This window comes from Peromyscus maniculatus, chromosome 1 (genome assembly GCF_049852395.1).
Source record: "Peromyscus maniculatus bairdii isolate BWxNUB_F1_BW_parent chromosome 1, HU_Pman_BW_mat_3.1, whole genome shotgun sequence".
NCBI lineage: Eukaryota > Metazoa > Chordata > Mammalia > Rodentia > Cricetidae > Peromyscus > Peromyscus maniculatus.
In genome coordinates, this window is record NC_134852.1 from 199,994,932 (window position 1) to 200,016,442 (window position 21,511).

The 21,511-nt window shown below is 50.4% G+C and overlaps 1 protein-coding gene across 6 annotated transcripts in view; it reads right to left on the reverse strand.

The window, feature by feature from the left end:
* The window catches only part of Sh3pxd2a (SH3 and PX domains 2A), a 211,997-nt gene that overhangs the window by 151,412 nt on the left and 39,074 nt on the right, over positions 1-21,511 (reverse strand). For 3 of the 6 annotated variants that reach the window (XM_016001836.3, XM_006983313.4, XM_006983314.4), the window contains exon 2: positions 13,842-13,922. In XM_016001836.3, the coding sequence (XP_015857322.1) occupies positions 13,842-13,922 (81 nt within the window). Of the gene's footprint in view, positions 1-4,376; positions 4,553-13,841; positions 13,923-21,511 lie in introns of those variants that run through there. The other 3 variants (XM_076563264.1, XM_076563262.1, XM_076563263.1) reach the window with 3 other exon arrangements.

Here is a 21,511-nt window from a genome sequence, read left to right on the forward strand (position 1 = left end):
AGATCTTAACAAATGAAGCTCAGCAGCGGACCTGTCTGTAGGCAAAGACAAGAACTGCCCAAAGGAGTGGACGCTAAACACACCTGCCTTTGAAGTGGAGGAGGGTGCAGCCCCCCTCACCATTTCCCACACCCGGGTCTCTCTAGAACTCATTCACAATGACTGATTGTCAACGCTGGCCTGGGAAGCAAACACTGTCCCAGTGCCTGGGAAAACAGCAGCTAACGAGCCGAGCCGTTTCTTCTCCTGAAGTTCAGGGTTTGTGGGGAGATGACAGTAAACAAATGGCGATGAGGTGACAGCTGAGACAGGTGATTGGAAGACCAGGTCAAAGAAGGTCTCGGCAACAGGTCACGTGACGCAGGAGCTCAGGGATCCACGCTGACAGATGCGAGGAAGGGAGTTCCGGAGGAGAGAGGAAGCAGGGGCGGGGGGGGAAGGCTCTGAGGTAGGTGTGTGTGTGTGTGTGTGTGTGTGTGTGTGTGTGTGTGTGAAACAGTAAGGGAAGCAGGATCAGTCTGAAAGGGCACAAGAACTGGTCACTGGGGTCAGGTGCAGGAGTTCAGAGTTCATTCTGAAAAGACAGCAGGTCTTCCAGATGCTTCTGCACAGGGCCATGGTATGGCATGACTTCTGTCTGAAAAGGACAGCTATGACGGGCAGAACGCCTGGAGTGAGGCACTAGGGGGAGAGGGTGCCTGAGGAGGTCCCTCGGCGGCCCAGGTGCGAGCAGAGCAGTCAGAGCCGCACCGCTGTTCTGAGGAGCTCTGAGAGGAAGAGCCAGCTCTCTGTGTCGGGCCCATGATGCCCAGCCAGGTTTGTGTGGTCCCAGCTGGACTTGAATCTCTTGTCATACCTCAGGGGCTCCTAAGAGCCGGCCTGCTGGCTTCAAAGCTGTGCTGACTCTGGCTTTGATGACGTCCCTCCAGGTTTCTAAGGCTGATCCCGGGGCCCACAGGAATCTTCTGCCATCGCCCCCAGGAATCTCCTTCAGGCAAGGGCTTCTTGCCATCTCTCCACATTGAGGGAAGGAGCGGGGAAGTGGAACCCGGATGGGAAAAGAGAAATCCCAGAGAGAAAATAAAAGTTGGGTGGAGTTGCCCAGGGAAGCCTTGTAAAGCAGCCACGCAGACAGCCATGCCCGCCTGCCTTCCCAGCTGGGTTCTGCTCAGAGGCTTTCCCGGAGGGGAAAGTGTGTCTGTCAGGGAACCAGGAAATGCCACAGGGAACATGTCCTTGAATATCTATCCGGGCCTTGCAGGCTCACTAGAGGTCACCCCTCCAGGTAGCTGCCCTGCACGTGGCTGACCCAGAGGTAGGCATGGCTGTCCACCTAGGGTAAGGTGCGGGAGGAGGCGGAAGTACAGGGGGGGCTGTGATGGCTGCAGTGAGGTCTCCGGCACCTGCCATCAGCCTGTGTGGACTCCAGACCCTGGTGGCCACAACGGGGGTGGGGAGGGGTGGGGGGGTGGAGGGGCACCAACACCTCTCAACACGCGCCAAGCAGCCCTCCCTCTGCACCCCTGTGCAGCCTCTTCTCAGGTCTGGGATCCTTAGCCCTTCCCCAAGACTCACTTCCAGGTCGGTCTGCTCAGTAGAACCTCCCAGCACTGTACACCCAAGGCAGGAGGAAGTGAATCTAATATTCACTCAACAGGTACTTCTCGCCACGCCCCCCCAAAGAACTAAAGCCACACAGCAAAGCGTCACTCACACGTGTTAGCTCCAGGCAGAGGTCCACTGCTGCCTGGCATACTCTACGGGACTGACAACGGTTCTGCACCAGGGTCTCACCATAGAGACCTAAGTTAAGAATACCAAGAAAGAGAAGCTGCCTGCAGTCCAGGGATGTGTCCAGAACGCTGGGGAGCCCTGCGAAGAAGGCTGTGGACTCAAGATGCAAAGGCAGTCTGGGTAGAAGATGGTGCAGGGACTCAGAGAGAGAGGGGAAGGGGTGAGGGGGGAAGGGGTGGAGAGGGGAGATGTGGGCAAAGGTTCAGACAACAGCTGGGTTTGGAACACGGGATGGCAGATGCACAAATATCTCTTAGGAGTTAGGACACTCAGAAGGGTCACCTACAGAAGAGCATCCTCCTGAACAGGTCATCCGCCTCCAGGTCAGTCTACAGCCCAGGCTCCACTCCTCAGCCTGACCCAGACACAGTGATTCGCCCAGCTAGTCCTCCATGAACACCCTCAGGGGTTCCCTCCTCCCCAGGACTAGAGAACGCTGCCTCAGCGTGAGAAGTAAAACCCAGAGAACCTGTTCCTGAAGCCACCTCACCTGCTGACAGCCGCAGGTATTCGAGGTCCAGCTTGACCCTACAAGAGCCCTCTGCTTAGTGGGCAAATACCCACTGCTGGTTTTATTTTTATTTTTCTAAATCAGCAACAGGACAAGCACGACCCTAGGTCCTGCTAGGAAGGGAGGTATTGGTCAATGGAACAGGTAGGCGAGAGGCAGGTGACCCTACCAGGCCAGAAAAGGGAGAAGTAGGGAAGTCCACTGTTAGCTCGCCATCTGCACAGGGGCTCAGACAGAGCATGGCCCAGAGATGGCGGGAAGTAGTTACTCTCCCCTGGGAGAGAAAGAAGGGCCGCTCAAGGCGTCGGTCCTTTCCCAGCATGCACTAAAAACTGATGATAGATGGACTCTATAGATGTGAACCCTCTTACACGGGTTTCCTAGAACCGTGGCCCTCTGGTCCAGACCCTCCTCTGCTGACCAGCCTGATGGAGGAAGGAGTGGGCAGAGCCAGCATCTCCCGCACACACACAGGGGTTCTCTCCACCCTTCCACTGGGGAGTCCTCTTCCCATGGCTCCAAGCTGAGAAGTGAGGCTCTAGGAAACCCAAGACAAAAGGAGCCTGTCTCACTGGGGAGGGAGACAGGCTGGCCTTCACAGAGGTGCCCTTGGGAGACACAGTGCGAAGAATGGCCAGCTTGTCACACACAGAGCCACCTCTGCAAGCATCTCCCCGCCAGCCCAGACACCAGCCGCATGCTTCCTGTTTGCGTTTTGCTTTTTTCACTTTTATTTTGTGTATCTGAATGTCATCCATTTAGCGTCTGGACCCTCCTTACCAGTGCCTAGACACTCCCCCATCCTCCAGCATTCCAGCAAGGCTGGACTGGCCACTCTGTTCTGCCAGGCAGCAGATGAAGGCTCCCTAATTAGCAGACAGAGCCAAGCTCTGGCTGCTCTGAAAGCTGTCCCCGGCCTACCCAGGAACACTTGCTCATCGAAGCTCCAGAGATGCCCAAGACCCTTTTGGAGCTGGAAACTGTTCCCCGAGTCCAGCTGGGCAGGCACTTGCAGAAAGCTGGAGCCCCTTCATTGCCCAGAGAATCTACATCCACAGTCCCATAATAGCAATGCTCTCTGGCTGCTCCAGGCTGGGTGGGGAAGGTCTCCCGTGTGTTGTCCCTTAAAACATTTCATAGCCACAGAGTCAGGTTTTGCAAAGACAACCGATGCAGATCCAACTGTGAGGAGTTCTAGGGGTTAGGTAGTGGCCCAGAGTCAATCCACAGCAAGGGGTGTGGGAGAGGACCAAACCCAAGGAAATCTGTCTCACACTGTCTGGGCTGCTGTTCCTCCAACTCTGGACATCAGGGATATGACATCAGGAACTGCATAAGCCCTGGGACGGCCAGATGTCATCCAACAGTAGGGGGTCTTTGGGGAGCTGAAATCCCTTTCCCTGGCCCCAGCTAAACACAGGCTCTAACAGAAGCAGCTCAGGTCTTTGGTAACTCCCATCACAGTCTCACTTGAACAAGCATCCCTCGGATCCAGGGATTGCAGAACCTAAAACCACCTGGCCGCTGAGGCTCGGCCCCTGAGGGCTGGCTGATGAGGAGTGGAGTTGATGTAGTTCACATCTCCCAGGAAGACAAACCAACTCTTCTTCCCCTAGAAAGCACCACAACTCAAGCTGCTGTCCCTTATCTTAGCTGTCCCATAGGCCTAGCTCATCTGGAGCTGGGAAGCACAGAATGTCAAGACCTCTGGGCCTCCACCAGGGAGCAGCCTGTACGGATGGGCTGCCCCATGCCCAGGCCCATGTGGGTGGTCTGCACTGAGGATCCTCACCAGAGCAACACTCTTACCATTCTTGGCTCTTGCCACTGGCTGATGGCTCCCACCTAAAGCAGGGCTGTCAGCTCGCCTCTTCCCATGGAGTCCTCAGTCTCACACAGAGTGCCAGGCATTTATTAACTGGCACTCCTCAGAAGTTATCAGGAGAAATAGGAATTCCCTCTGGCAGGAAGGAGTAAGCTGATCACAGATGAAACTTAAGAATTCATGTACACACACACACACACACACACACACACACACACACACACACACACACACACACTCACTCACCTGGCCACCACCAAAGAGCTTCCTTCCCTTCATCCTCCAGCTTGGAGGGGTACACTGTCTGCTTGTGTACCTCTTTACCAACTTTCCTCCAAAGGGGTGGATGGGACTTAGTGAAGACAAACTGAATTTTCTAGGCCAAGGAGGGCGGTGCACAGGGCGGCAACCGCATTCCAAGGCCTCCCTGACATAACACCCCAACACACCCCAGCGTGACACCTTACACCAGGAAAACAAGGTGTGCAGCTCCATGCAGGCACAGGTGGTGTGCGCTGACTCAGACAGCCAGGGCCGTGGTGGGGCTGGGTTTGTTCCTCAGTAAGAGGGAGGTGATACGGGCCGAGCGCCAGGCCACAGTGGAACCCGAGAGAGACTGCTTCGAAAGACCTTTCTAGAAGCTACCAAGAGCTCTGCTCTTGGCACAGTCAGAGGAGTGGACTCCCTCCCCTCCACTAGCAGCCTGCTCATCAGCGATGGTGAGACATCAGAGATTCCTGCCCTCCTCACCAAAATTAGAACTATCCCAACTGGAATGGACTAGAAGCTGGGGCACAAGTCTTATTGGCTTGTTGGTGCCATGATTTGGGGGAGGTTTTGTTTGTTTTCCTTTTTTTTTTTAATTTCCATTTTCCATGTGTGTAAACGTCACGTGCGTAGGCACAAATATGTGTGGGTGAGTGCACAGAGGGGCACTCCAGGGCGATGCTGGGATTCATCCTAAGAGCTTTGCCAATTTATTCGGTGAGGCAGGGTCTCTCAAACTCAGAGCTTGGTGATATGGCTAGTCTTGCTAGCCAGCTTGCTCTGGGGCTCCCTTCTCTGCTTCCCAAGGCTGGAATTACAGGAGAGCAGCTACACTCATTGGCATTTACGTAGGTTTCCGGGTGTCAGGACACTGGCCTCTGCTTGGAGAGCAAGCTCTTTAACCACTGAACCACCTGCCAGGCCCCCTGGTCCAAGTCCAGAGTTACACATGGGGTCTACTTCCCTCGTTATCAAATAAGGGTAAGGAGAGAGATCAGAAGGTGGCCAATCATTTCACCTCAAAGGTCCTTTGCTAAGTGGGAGGGAGTGACTTCCTGAAGGTACCAGATTTTGTTCTTTTGGAGATTCTGAGATGCATATGGCTCATGACCAATTAACAACGTCTGTCACGGACTCGGTAGGGGAGAATGTGTGAGCCTGTTGTGGGCATGTTAGGACAAGGTAACCTGAGTGCCGGCTACTTATCACCCTTTCCTTATCTCTAAAGGTCTCTAACTGCGAAATACAATTCTACCCATTCCTTAGTGAACATGGTTAACGCCAGTTTTATGAAAAGCATGTGCCTTTCCTATTGTGATATTCACATGTAGATAATTTCTCCAGCTGAGATACATTCTCAGCAGCCCTGAAGGACTTGGGGTACAGGCATCACCCCTCCTTACTCCTGAGTGTCCTCACTCACAAGACTTCCCCTAGAAGTTTAAAACCAATGCGCAGTCTATGCCGATACTGGAGATGACAGACACTGTAATTTCTGTTATGATTTTCCTGTCTAAGAAAGAACTTCCTGAATGTGAGTTAATGATTCCAGCCTGACCCCAAGGAAGAGCCAAGGGAGCAACAAAGGGCAGAAATGGCTTCGGATTTCCCAGGGCACACTGGAGGGGCTGATCCGATTGGACCTGACATCTGGTAGGAACAGGATATGGCTGAACTCACTGCACCTAAGAGGTGGGTGCCTGGACCCAGTGTGAACAGCCCCCCAAAGCGAAGCTCATCGGTTTCTATGGCAATGCCTAGGTGCAGGGACAGCCCCAGAGCTCTGGGCTGCCTCACAGGCTCCAAGAGGCTCTTTGTACCCAGAGACTTAGCCTAGCTAGAAAGTTCTCCTGAGAGCAGCACTCTGAACACGGATCTCAAGCCTCAGCCAACTTCTAGGTCTTATTTCCCTTTCTCACAGATGTGTAAAAACTGGTAAGAACTGGTTCCGACACTGTCCTCTCCTGCCACACCCTTTCCATGTGTTCTAGGTCAGGTTCTGGGCCCCTCTGGACCTGAGAAGCCCTACCTGTGTGTGGTGATACTTTGTTGTTCTCTAATAAAACTCACCTGAAGATCAGAGGACACAGCCAGTCACAGAGTTAAACACAGAGGTCAGGAAGAGGTGGCACACACCTTTAATCCTAGCACTCGGGAAGCAGAGATCCACCTGGATCTCTGTGAGTTCAAGGCCACACTGGGCTACATGAGATTGATCCAGTCTAGGAGAGAAACAGAACCAGGCAGTGGTGGCACACACCTTTAATCCCAGTATGTGGGAAGCACACACACCTTTAATCCCAGCACTAGGAAGGTTGAGACAGGAAGTGAAATGGCTGGGCTGAGAAAGGCACATAAGGTGTGAGGAGACAGGAACTAGAGAGCCTTTCAGCTGAGGACTCAGGAGCATTCAGTCAGAGGATTTGTGAGTTGGTGAGGTGAGAAGTGGCTGTGGCTTGTTCCTTTGTCTCTCTGATCTTTCAGCATTTACCTCAATATCTGGTTTTTATTAAAAGACCATTAAGGATCCCTGTATAGTAGGAACACCTGTATAAGGGTGTTCCTGCATGCACAGGGAGCCTCAAACTTCACATGCCGGGGTGGGGGTGGGGCACTCAGCTTTTTCCAAGACCTCCAGCAGACCACAAGTAACTCAAAGGTGAAAATTCAGGGGCAAGCTTTCCATCCTGAGCTGAGCTCCAGGGACCATTTCACCCAGGGCCTCTCCTCCCACCCCTCCACAGCCATCTGCCCCCCACACTCTCCCTCAGGCAGGACCTGCTAGTGGAAAGAGATAGGCTAGAGCTCACTTAGGGCCCCAGAGGCACAGGAAACTGGAGCCAGCCCCAGTAGAAGGGAACTGCCAGGAACCAATGAAGTCTTCTGGAGCCCCGAAGTCCTTCCATACTCCATCACGAACAAGATGCCGCTCTCCCAGGGTGAGGAAAAGCTGTGGACCTATAACTACTTTAAAACAATAACAACGACAGTGTTTTCCTAACAGCCTGGCTGGGAGGAAGTGGGTTTGTAATTAAACTTTGGAGATGAGAGTATTCCTCCAGGGAATCCTCTACACTGCCACCTGCCTCTCCAGCGTAAGATCAGACCACATTGGCTGGCAAAAGTGAAATCCATCTTAAGAGCACAGGAAGAAGCCTATGCTCCCAGCTGGGGTGGGGATCCCCGGCTATTTCCTCCCAGAGTTAAGTTTTGGAGGGCTGAACTTGAGATGCTTCTGTCTTCCTCTCTAAGACCCTTACTCTCGCTCTTCCAAGGACTTTCTTTATATGGAATCCATCATCTCATTCTTTCTATTATCCTTGGAGGCAGGTCATTGTAATGACTTCATTTTAAGAGAAGAAAACAGGGGCCCAGAGAGGATACAGTAAGGCTTGCTGGAGTTTGGTTTTTGGAATCGAGCCATCTCAGTCCTGGATGCTGCTCATCCTAACCACCGGGCCCCCACCCGACTCACTACCATTTCATCAGGACCAGAGCACGCTGCCAACGGGCTTCCCGTTCCAATGCTCGGCTCGTGGGTTTTTAAGTAATATCTGAATACAAGATTCCAGTTTGACAAGATAATTTGGATAGGTCCCTGGGGTTAGTTATAATGAGATCTAAGTAGTTACATTCCACAGGAATGATCTAGAATGATGATCCAGGAAAAATGAGGTAATGTAACTTAAATTATTATTTTCATTTTCTTTCTCTTACTAGATGCATTCTTGATACAATTTCTTCAAATCTGTTGTTTTCCTTTATTGTAATGACTACAAGAGACATTTTTTTATTTTCGATTTCCCACCTCTCCCCAGATTTCTCTTTCATTGCTATTCTGTTTTTCACAGATGAGTGTAAGGTTCCCTTTGACTAAGTCTCTCTTCCATTGATGGCCCTAAAGCCCATCCAGAGACAATGGTTGCCAACCTGGAGTACATCCTTCTAGATCTTTTTTTTTTCTTTTGGTTTTTTTCGAGACAGGGTTTCTCTGTGTAGTTTTGGTGCCTGTCCTGGATCTCGCTCTGCAGACCAGGCTGGCCTCAAACTCACAGAGATCTGCCTGCTCTTTCTCCTGAGTGCTGAGATTAAAGGCATGCGCCACCGCCGCCCGGCCTTCTAGATCTTTTAAAAGTAGTTATATATCAGTGGGTGAGATGTCTCAGCAGACACCAGGCCAAGCCTAATAACCTGAGTTAGAGCCCTGAAATCCATGGGAGAGAAGGAGAGAACTGACTTCCACAAGTTTTTCTCTGACTTACACACACACCACACATCACACACACCATACACACCACATACCATATACACCACATACATCACACACACCACACACATCATACACACCACACACACCATACACATACCGTACATACTACACACACGTCACACACCATATATTACACACACCACACATCATACACCACAAACACATGTATACACACACATGTGCATGCACAATACACACACACACATACCTCAGCAACTACCTCCCCAGGCTTTTACCCTGCTGTGTCTCATCTAGATTCAGTGATCTCCTTGGTCTCAGTGGCCAACCAATCTAGCAGAATTGTCAAGATCAAGGTTCAGTTAGAGACCTTGTCTCAAAATAAACAGGGTGAAGAGGGATTGAGGAAGACATTCAATGTCAACCTCTGGCCTGCACACACATGTGCGTTCACACACACATATATACACAAACATAAACACACACAGAATTTCTCATCAACAGAAAAACTAACAGTTTTTTTAACCTACAAAGCAAAGGCCTTAGAATAAAAAGTTCTACCATTGTAGAGACCTCGGTGCAGGACAGCTCAGTGGGCAGCAGTGCCTGCTGAACAAGCGTGAGGACCTGAGCTTGGGTCCCAGAACTCATGGAAAAAACTGAGCATGGCTGCATGCATCTGCAGCCCCAGAGCTGGGGTGGGGAGGGGTGGAGTAGGCTATCAACTCAGCTCCAGGCTCAATGGAAGACTCCTCTCAGAGGAATAATGTGGAAAGTGACAGAACAGGACATCTTACACCCAATGGCTTCCTCTAGCCTCTGTATTGTTGAATACAGGGTGGACGGACCTGCATACAACCCCCTACACACACACACACACACACACACACACACACACACACACACACACACACACACATACACACACACACAGAGAGAGAGAGAGAGAGAGAGAGAGAGAGAGAGAGAGAGAGCAGAGAACTTTAATTCTAAAAATGCAATGATCCATGAATCTCCATAAACAATATCATAACAGCCGCCAGCACATCATTCCAGAGCTGAATATTAATGGCTTGGGGACTGTATACTTTGTTCACCCATGCTTAACCAGGCTATTTAAGACCTGGAAACCGAGTGCGGCCCTGTGCTGGGTACGCAGGTGGGAAGTGCAATTCAGATGAATAAGAAGAGAGAGAAAAGCTCTTCGAAACAGTTTTAGCCCTTAGAGCAGTAAGCAGGCCCAGGCGGCCCTCTCAACCGTCCTCCATGAGATGCGGGGGAAGCTCAAGGGCTCTTCCTGGCTCTGACCAAATATTGACCCAGTGGCACTCGCTGCCAGGGGTCCTTCTCAGCAGCCAACAGCACATGAGCCAATGTTTGCAGAGAAATTTCAGCAGCCCAGTGCCTGGCAGCCCAGGTTGTGAAACAGCCCCTAACGGAGCCAGGACCTGGGAGCCTTCCTGTCCTTCTTTGGTGGAGCTAGGTCATAAGGGCGAGACATCAAATGAAAAGATGACTTCAGAGGGGCATTTTGTGGCCCCTTGTCTGCCTCCTGCCTAACTTGACTGCATCTTCAAGCAGATCCTTTATAGCCAAACAAACGTGGCCATGAGACCGGACCCTGACCTTGGGGGTATTGTATTCCCCCAAATATTGTGCATGCTAATAAACTTATCTGGGGTCAGAGACAGAGCAGCCACAATATTAAACATAAAGGTTAGGCAGTGGTAGCACATGCCTTTAATCCTAGCATTCCAGAGGAAGAAATCCATGTGTTCAAGAATACAGCCAAGCATGGTGACTCACGCCTTTAATCTCAGGGAGTGGTGGTAGAAAGCAGAAAGGTACATAAGGCGTGAGGACCAGAAACTAGAAGCTTTTGGCTGGTTGAGCATTTGGCTGGTTAAACTTTCAGGCTTTGAAGCAGCAGTTCAGCTGAGAGCCATTGGGATGAGGACACAGAGGCTTCCAGCCTGAGGAAACAGAACCAGCAGAGGAACTGGCAAGGTAAGATAGCTGTGGCTCATTCTGCATCTGATCTACCAGCATTCACCTCAATAACTGGCCTCCGGTTTGATTTTATTAATAAGACTTTTAAGATTCCTGCTACACTGATCAGCTCCCTGTGGGTCCCTCTCCTGCTTGCAGAGGGCTGAGTCGTAAGCTCCTCTCAGGTGAAAAAGCCCTTTCCTTTCCCCTGTTTCCACCTTGACATCTAAAATGATCTTGACACTCTCTCTGGAGTCTAACCTGGCTTTCAGAGAGGCTTTGGGACAGCTGTCCCAATGGGCATGCTCAGTTGACGGTTGCTGGAGATACAATGGAGACATCAAGTGTAGCATGAATCTTAAATGGTCTTATTAAATAAAAAACTGGAGCCAGGTATTGGGGTGAATGCTAAAAGATCAGAGAGACAGAACAAGCCACAGCCAACCTCACCTTGCCAGTTCCTCAGCTGATCCTGTTTCCTCAGACTGGAAGCCTCTGGATCTCAGCTGAACTGTTGCTCAAAAGCCTAAAAGCTTAACCAGCCCTAGTTCCTGGTCCTCACGCCTTATATACCTTTCTGCTTTCTGCCATCACTTCCTGGGATTAAAGGCATGAGTCACCATGCTTGGCTGTTTCCAGTATAGCTTTAAACTCACAAAGATCCAGATGGATCTCTGCCTCCCAAGTGATAGGATTAAAGGCCTGTGTGTCTCCATTTCCTGGCCTCTATATCTAGTGGCTGTTCTGTTCTCTGACCTCAGATAAGGTTATTAGGATACACAATATTTTGGGGAACACAATACCACCACAATTGAGCATAGTGGAGGGTCCCTCTGCTTGCGAAGTCATCTTGTCAGGCCAGCAACCCCAATGAGTAAGAAAGTCATGAGCACGAGGAAGTGAATTCATGCCACAGAGAGGAAAAGGAAAGCCCCGGAACTCATCCTATGCCAAGAACTGCTACCCTGTACTGTTCAGGGAAAAATGACGAAGAAAAGAACCTGTACATGTTCAAAGTAGAAGTGAAAAATTAGTGTTTTCCTTCTTTTATTTTAAAGACACAGTCTCAAGTAGCCCAGGCTGTCCTCTAACTATGTAGCTGAGGATGACCTTAAATTCCTTATCCTCCTGCCTCTACCTCCCAAGTGCTGAGATTATAGACATGTGCTACCAGGCCCGGCTTAAAAGTATCTTTGGGGCCAGAAAGATGGCCCAGCAGGCGAAGAGGCTTGCTGCCAAGCCTGAGGACTTAAGTTCAATTCCCGGGACCCACAGAGTGGACAGAGAAAACTAACTCCGTCAAGGTGTCCTCTACCCTCTACACGCGGCATGCACATGCCCCACCACAAGTAAGGAAATATGGTTGATCTGAAACTAACTGAACGTGTGGATGTGGAGCCTGTACACACAGGACTAGAGGATGACCCACACAGACAAGCCTGGCCACAAGCATAGTCATTCCAGGACCAGGGCCAGCACACCACAGAGCTGCTCCATGCTTGTGTCCCTTCTAACTGTGATAGGAGGAAGTGAGTTCTCAGGCAGGGGTGGGGTGGGGGTGGGGGCAGCATTCCTTTCTTGTGAGATTCTATAACTTGGGAGGGGATGGGACCAGAATAGAAATTCTGATTTGGAAGTTTCCCCAGGCTTCTAGACTCCTTCCAACTCATCAATGAGCCCTTTCAGGGTCTACACTCTGCCCAACTGCATTATCATTTCCTGTCCCCACACACTGTACCCATTGATGGGGTGTGGGCAAATCCCACCACCAGTTTATCCTGGAGAGACCAAAGGAGACTGAGCGGGACTGGGAGGGGAGGCAGAAGGCAGGAGTCATAAGTGCTTCCACGCTCACATGCAGACACAGTCAGTCCCATACTGTTCAACCACAGGGACCAGAATCTGGGAACCTGGGTTTTTAAGAGGCTTGTCTCATAAATGGAGTGATAACGACCGTGAGATAAAAGCAGGTATTAATGCACAAACACACAGGCCTGCAGCTACCTCTCCAAATGGCCCACTGCTAAGGGGTAAAGAGAAGGACTGGCCACTGGCTGGCTGTGAGGGCTAGAAACAAATTTCTCTTCTTTGTGGTTTTGTGGGTCTAAATCACACTCGCATCCTAAGGAAGGATCTCGAGTATCTCAGCTTTCTCTTCCAGACAGAGGAAGGGTGCTGCCCATTCACAGTGATATACAAGAGAGACAACCCCACCCCCACCCTGCTAGGGCTCATGTCTACACTCCAAGACCCTCTACCTCGGGGCATTCTGATTAGTCCAGACCAGTCAAAGTCTTCCTTAGGATTTATCAGTTTGGAAGAGGGAGACAGTCTGTGTCTACGGTGTTGGTGTGGCATGAAATTCAAGAGCTACTGGCAGCTAAGTTCCTCCATGTGTGAGTACAGGGCCAAGGACAGTACTGGAGAGAAGCAGAGACAAGACAAGGAGAGCTGACCATTGCTTGGGCTGTGCCGAAGCCCCAGTGTTCCACGGCCCCTCTCACTACCTGGTCAATTGCATGAGCTTCTCGTACATTCTTGTCTAAAACAGTGTGAGCGTAAAACAGTCACTTGTCGCCAAAAGACCCTAAAATGAATCAGCCAGCATCAGAGGGCTGTGTTTAATTGTCATATGTGGCTATGCACTACCATCTTGCTGAAGGAACACGCCTGTATGAATCAGAGACATACACTTACCATCTCCATGTACAAACCAGGTAGCAAGCGCCTTGTGTGGGTAGAGAGGCAGGCAGACCCAGTGGTATGGCCAGCATGTAGTTCTAAAAACTGCTTATTCTGTTTTGGTCTTCTCTATGTGTTTGCTTTCCTTTACTAGCAATGATCAGTGGCTTGCGTCTCATCCTGGATGTTTACAGATAAGTAACTGTAAACATGGATGTTTACAGAGGAGTCTGCTCAGGCACAGAGGACCCACAACGGCCTTCTTGCCTCCCTACAGTTCCCACCCCAAGGCTCAGGGGGACCGACAAACCATGACTGTGGGGGACATGGCAGAAAGTAACAAAGCCTCGAGTGTCTGCACGCAGCCGTCAAGACAGCAACAAGCCTGGCTGCTCCGTAGGGATTCCCTCATCCCCCTCCCCGCTCCAGGCTTCTGGGTTCTGGCCCTTAGCTCTTTTCGGGGCTCTCCCGTGGAATGGAATGTGGACACGAAAGACAGGAGTCCATCAGAGGCTCAGGCCACCATCTGGCTCTGGCGAACTCACCTGCAGGTCAAAGAACTTGCTGTACCTCCGGTAGATAGTCTGGGAGGTGGAGTCGGACCAGGTCACGTTGATAATATATACCTGTGGGAGGAGAAGAAAGAGCAGGTGAACAGGCGAGCGAGACTGGGCTCTAAGGTGGGCTGGGCGTTCCTTAATATTGCTGTAGGAGGTACCACAGCCAAGACCACTCTTTCTCTCATCTGCCACCAGAGCCTGGTTCACTGTCAGGTACCACGTGGACGTTACCTACAATGTATGTACACACACACACACACACACACACACACACACACACACACACACACTCCATAGACCGGAAGAAGCATTCACTAAAATGATAATGAAGATTCTCTTTGTATAGGGTTAAAACAAATGGCTTAAATGTCATTTTTGTTAATATGTATTGTAGATAATAAACATAAAATTGAGGTGATTACATTTTTTTTTTAAATAGCTGATTTCCACTGGTCCTCAAACTTCAGAGTGAATGGGATTTTATGAGGGCTTTTCCCAAATTGCAGGTCCACGAGCCTCATACTTTGAAATTCCACCTGGGCAGACCTGTTCTCAGGAGACTTGGTTATCGACACCAGGTTACTCCACTGCGGACCAGCACCCACTCGGAACACTTCAGGAGACTATAAACATTTCAGAGATGTGTGGCTCAGCTCAGCCTCCTGACAAGGTTCTCTGCCCTTCACAAAATACATACACAGGAAGGGTTATTACAATGACCAAGAAAGCCGGCGGCTCTGCCTTCACAGGAAGCAACGTCACAGAAGAGGTGGAGTGGAGCACGTGGAAGCTTCTCCTTGGGTGCCTCACAGGGCAAGCACACCAGGGCCAGGCTGTCTCCTAGTAAGCTACACAGGGCTGCAGCTTCAGGCCACCATGGAAGGCTACCTGGTTCAGGAGGGCTCTGGGAAAGGAGAGAAAGCTCCTTGTCCACACAATGTGGTTTGCTCTACACCCCAGCCAGAGGCCTAGAGACGGCACACAAGTACCCATAGCCACGGGGCTTTCTGCTGACCTCCCCAGACACAGATGGGACACAGGGGAGATGACCTGTGGAGAGGCACAAAGGCTCCCACAATATGTCCCTCAGAATCACCGCAGAGCTGTAGAAATTCAGGTTCCCAGGCCACTGATTCAGACACCATGGGTCTGTGGGGTTCTCCTAGTGAGAAGCCAGGGCCTGGGCTAAATGGAGGAGGACGTTCAGGTCAGACTGGTGAAGCTCCCCAGCAGAAGACACGAGAACTGCACGCAGACGTGCAGAGGAGGCCTGGTGCCCAGTGGCTCCGTCAAGGTACAGTGTCTGAGTCCTGTTTCTCACCCCTTCCATGCTACGTCATGGAGTCAGCATGGTGGTCCGGATGAGAATGGCCACCATAGGCTCATATATTTAACTGCCTTGGTCCTCAGTTGGTGGAACTGTTTGGGAAAGATAAGGAGGTGTGATCCTTGTTGGAGGAAGTATGTCACCAGGGGTAGACTCTGAGGTTTCAAATGACTCACACTGTTCCCAGTGGGAGTCTCACTTTTCACCTTGTGTTTGTGGATCCAGATGTGATCTTTCAGCAGCTGCTCCAGCTGCCTTCCTAGGTCTTTGCTCCACCATCGTTGACTCTAACTCTCCAAAACCGTATGCCCAATGAAATGCTTTCCCTTATAAGGTACCCTGGTCACGGTGCCTTACCACAGAAATAGAGAAGCAACTAAGACAGCTTCATGGTGTGGATAGTGTTCTGAAAGACAACCAAGGAGAGGGCCATAAAGCCAGGAATCAGGAGGGATGCACCACCCAGAGATGGAGTATTGGTGAGTAGAAGTTCTAATAAGGAAAAACATTAAGTAAAAGGCCACCCCTGCCCATATGAACTCAAAATAAACTAGTGGCTTATTGTACTAAATATGAACTGGGTACAGTGGTAATACATTTGCCCAGCATATTTGAGGCCTTGGGCTCTAGTCTCAGCAGTAAAAAAAAAAAAAATTTTAAGCCAGAAACAGTGGTGAGTACTGATAATTCCAGTATTTGGGAGGCAGAGGCAGGAGAATCAGGAGTTCAAGGTCATCTTCAACTATATAGCGAGTTCAAGGTCAGCCTGAGCTACATAAGACCCCATCTGAGAAAACAAACATAAATAAATGTATGGACTGACATACAGACAGATAGGTATATGTGCATGTGCTTTGTTTTATGCCTTACGTAAACATTTATCTCATACAATAAGTTACAAAATCGTTAGGTGACGAAATGATAGCTCATGTTTAGGTAACTAAGTTACAATATGCCAGTATGAGATGAAGAATTTACATGTATCAGCTTATTTCATCTTCTCAATGATCCCCACATGGTGCAGGAAGAAGACGAGGCTCTGAGATGCTGAGTAGTGAAGTCCCCCAGCTAATAAACACACAGCAGACCTGAACCAAACCGGAGCCTTTCCCCATCTCTTCGGCATGCTGGCTACTTCCTTTTCTACTGTTGCCTAAGGCAGGGTGAATTATAAACACTAGAACTTGATTTGGTTCTTGAGGCTGGGAAGCCCAAAGGCTGGGGCTGGCAGCTGTAGAGAGTCTTTCTAGGCACAAGACGGAGCAGGTGAGTGAGTTCAAGGGACAGAGAGAGGAGATGGGGCTGAACTCATCCTTTTGACCATGAACCCTGCTCCATGACAAGGGCATTAATCCATTCCGGAAGGCCGTGCCCTACGTAAAGGCCCCCCTCCTCTTATTGTTACAATGGTAATTGAATTTTAATCTTGGAGAGAACATTCAGCAGCCACAGGGCTCTTTCTCTGTATGTAAATTTAGGTCTGTAGGTAGTTAAAAAGAATAACTTGTAAAAATTAAACATTTTTAAAGCTTCATTCAAGGGGCTGGAAAAGTCTGGATGCCTTTGTGTGAGCAAAGGCCTAAAGTGGTGGTTCTCAACCTGTGGGTCGAAACCCCTTTGGGGTCACATATCAGACATTTAATTACAACTTGTAACAGTAGCAAAATGTCAGTTATGAAGTAGCAACAAAATAACTTTATGGTTGGGGGTCAGCACTTGAGGAACTGGATTAAAGGGTCAGCACAGCTTCGGGAAGGTTGAGAACCACGGCTCTAAAGGAACAAGGAAGAGTCAAAGGCACACTGAGAGCCCAGGACCAACCAGAGACAGAACCTGGGGACCAGACAGAGACCAGGGTTCAGGGATGCAGCAAAAGCCAGCCAACCCCAGCATAGCAGCTCCCTGCTACTGTGGAAGAGAAGCTGGGTTTTCACGATGGTCAGAACCACCCTACTGCTCCGGCCTCTCTTCTACCTGAAAGTCTCCTTGCAGGTCCCTAGACAGAGAGCAGATGTGGCCACGCCCACCGGAGGAGAGCGAGAAAGACCAGGGTGAGGCTGCCTGCAGGTCATTAATTCCACCATTCTCTGGGTTTGTGAAGCAGAGCTGAGGAAGGACTTAACTGGGGCTTAACACCCATGCTCCTTCCTGTGTGGTAATTAGTGACTTCCCTTTCACCTCCCAGGGAGAATAAATCACAGGCTTGGCCTGGCTGCTAGAAGGAGAGATAGATACACTGAGGCCCGGCAGCCGGGAGATGCAGGCAGGCTGGGAGATGCAGGCAGGCTGGGAGATGCAGGCAGGGCCGGCAGTTGGTGCAGGGAACTGCACATATTGAGGCCGCGTTTTTGGCAGAGGGGGAATCTAGGGCTCAAGGTAGTGGCTTGTCAAGCAGGGGAATGCCAAGTGAGGAGGGAACTCTGGAGCCAGCCCCAGCTGGATCTCACTCACGGCACCCACTTCATTGGCTGTGAGACCCCTTACACTCGCACCCCCAGGTTTTTCCACACTGCAGGGACATGCCAGAAGTCCCCAGCCTTGACCAGAGATCTGAAGATGGACTCCAGACCCGTTCTCTCTTCCTGACAAGATGCTTGCTGTCTGTTTTCTTCCCAGACTTAGACAGCCTAGATTATCACTCCAGATGAGCGATGGATGCACAGCATTCCAGCCTCACCCCAGCACACTTCATCCCCACACCAGAGCTTCTTAAAGACCCTCCAGGCTGGTCCTGCTTTAGAGATAAACTATGGAGAAAGAACAGGTGTCGGAGGGGGAGAGGGCAGAGGTCACTGGAGAAAGCCAGCTCTGTTTACCCGCACAGATAAACCCCCTCGGGTTTCAGAAGCTGCCAGATAACATTACCCAGCAGCTGGACTTCAAGAAAGGGCTGGCAATTAAACACCCTGCTTCCAAACACAGTTACTTGGGCTTATGTTTCCTGTGCGGAGTTTCCCTTCCTTCTGGATTTTAAAAATGCAGAGATTCCATTTCAAGGTCTCTCGTCGCTTCAGGCAGATGGCAGGCAACTAAAAAACCTCCTTAGAGACCAGTAACCATGCCCAGCTTCCTGTGGACTAGCCAGACTATCATCTTTCCCTGCAGCTCACATCTAAAGCGGAGAACCCCCAGCAGAGACACGACGTATGGACAACCAGTACAGCACAGCACCTCATCACTCAGCTGCCCATGAAGGTCCTGCTATCTGTTCAATACGCATGGCCTCACCATATCGGGGCCTTCTGACCTTGCCTGCCCAGTGGGCTCTAGGGTCCTCTATGAAACAAGCTCCTCTGAACTTGCCTGTAGGTTGGTAAACTTGCATGACCTTGACACAAATCACTTGCAGTTCAGCTCCAGAGAGCCAAGAAGGAAGCTCAGCCTCACGGAGGGGCATCCAGAAGGGATAGAGGTTGAACCCAATGAACTACAGAGATGTGGCCCAACCATTCCTAAAAGGCCCTGGCCGGGCTGGCTCGGGCTGAGTCAGCAATGCTAGTGTCTATGGCTGCTCTGGTCACAGGAAGTAGGGCAAGAGGCAAGGAGTTAGGAATTGTGCAGGGAACCGTGCACCCATGTGGTGCACACTGAGGCTGCAATTTACTGAGCGAGGCCTTCCTTTCCCTGGCCCCCTGCCCAGCCGACCTGGCCTCAGGCCAGATGGGAACCCCGCTGCAACACTCCCCGCCACCTGCTCACACACGGCTCTGGGACCAGGTGGCCAGGAATGGTGCACAAAGTTGGGCAAATGGTACTCACTACCAAAGGTTGCCCAGTCAAGGGGTCACCTGGGGGTGGGGGAGGCAGCTAATCTACACTCTGGTCTTCAAGCTACAAGTTCCACCTTGGGGTTATAGCCACACAGCAAAGGCATCCATCGCTCCTGGAGTGGGCTGATTTCTAGGGCCTGGGAAATCACGAGATCACTTCAAATCTGGAGTCCGTGGATGGAGAGAGACCTACCATTTTTGGTTAGCTGGGTTCAAGACAAAGGCCCTAGAAGCCAGAATGAACACAATCCAGAAACCAATAAAAGGGGATCTACATTTGGGGCCATGGTTATCATACTAGCTTCCTGTTGAGGAAGGTCCCATGCCAAGTTCTTTAACAAGAAGTTGATGCTCATCTAAGATAACATTAAGCCCTGCCTTTCCATTCTAAATGTCCCCATATACTTAGATCTTACTCAGAGGGTTGGCAAGGAGAGTGGCATGTAAATCTCCAGGCCAGCTGGATTCAAACCACCCTTGGGTAGAGGGTCTCAGGGCTACTGTTCCCAGGGCAAGTGACTATGCCAAACCCTGGGCTGATATAGTTTCTGTGACTCTCAAGGTGGCAGCGATGGTCCTGATGTTGAAAGTCCTTACTCATACCCCCTAATTGTTCTGGAAAAGGAGCTCTCGAAAGTGCCACCACCTGACCTGGGCCCCATTAGCCCCATGAGTCTGTTCATGTCTTGGAGTGCTCAGAGCCTGTGGCCCACCGTCAGCAGGCTATTATATCCACCCTTGTTTGCTAACTGGTGGTGCAGCACGATCCAGAGCCTGGCACATGTTGCATCAGCCTGTTTAACATGGGTGAGTCCATCCCTGGTCGGCCCATTAGCACAAGCAGCTGTCTTGACCTCTCCGGGCCTTCAGTGTACTAGGTGCTGAGATAATGACCGGTTCATCTAAGGAAGGCAATTCCAAGGGGTTTGTAACAACAAGGAGCGGCTAGAGGCATATTGGAGAAAGTGCTCCAGCCCCAGCCCCAAACTCTTTTTCTGTTTTTGGGGAGTTTTTTTGTTTTTTGTTTTTTTCTGAGACAGGGTTTCTCTGCGTAGTTTTGGTGCCTGTCCTGGATCTCGCTCTGTAGACCACACTGGCCTACCTGGCAGGGGAGATACCATGATCAGGCAGAACCAAACTCTTAAGAGGCAAGGGACAGAATACAAATCTTTCTGACCCAGTATAAGGGCCTTTGCCAATCCAAAGCCTTGCCAGTAAAATCATGTTCAATAGTCATGGTCACTTGGCTCAATTTTTTTTGGTGGGGGGGGCTGGTCTGTTAACCCATATGGTCTCAAACTCACAAGAGCCAAAGATGACTCTAGACTTCTGATCCTCTTGCCTCTACTTCCTGGGTGCTAAGACCACAAGTACGCTTCACTACACTCAGCTTACATAACTGTGGGATCCAATTCAGGGCTTCATACATGCTGTGTAGGCACACTGTCCAGTGAGTCACAGCCCTGGCCTTCAAGTTTTTAGCTTAGCCTAAAAACACTGAGCACCCCCAGTTTCTCCTCTGGATGGGGATTTGTTTGTTCCAGGTGACAGTGAGGATTTGGGAAAGAGCCCACTCAAAGGTGACTTAGGTGGAGACCTCTACTCTGACCTGCACACCTACAAGGTGACCACAGGCTGAGTGACCAACTTATAGGCCCTCTCTGGCCCTTAGCACCCTGGTCCATGCCCTCGACCTCATCTTCACAGAAGCATCACAGTGAGTCCTGTAGAACCACACATTTCCTGCTACTCCTGTGCCCACAAGTACCACTACAGGGAAGTGAACCCATTTCTGGGGGGAAAAGAGCTTTTCATTCATTCATTCATTCATTCATTCATTCATTCATTCATTATTTATGTGTCATCCTATATCATTCCAATTTCAGTCTATATGCTGCCGAAGCCAGCACCATTCATTATTTACTTTTGCAGTGCTGAATTGAACCCAGGGCCTTGCTCATGCTAGACAACTTCTACCACTGAGCTACATCTCCAGTCCTGAAAAAGAGACTTTAAAAAGATATATTTACTTAAAAATTTCTTACACGTGTATTTATTGTATATTGAGCACACTCCCTCCCCCATGTCTTCCCATCCTCCTGTTAGTCACCCTTCACCTCCTAGGAGTTCTATTACTTCCACTTTCAAGTCACACACACACACACACACACACACACACACACACACACACACACACACACATACACAATTCTATGTGTAAATATTATGATTTTATGTCCTGAAAAAGAGAAGGGCACAACTGGACTCCGCTGCACAGGGCCGGGAAAACAATGCCGGCCGCTGAGACGCTGTGAGGCCAGAGGCTTTTCTCTTGTCCTCTTTTCCATGTTTCCTGGGAGGGAAATGCATGAATAAGCAGGGCGCTCCCAGGATCACAACCCCTGAGGAACCCGGAAGGAAGGCTTCACCATCAAAGCTCTCCCCTTCAAGTGCCCCAGAGCCAGGGAGACACTGAAGAAGTCACTCTGCAAACCTCGGTCTTGTCTGGAGGACACCGGCCACTCCTGTTTGCTGAGTGCCGAGTTCCAGACACTGCT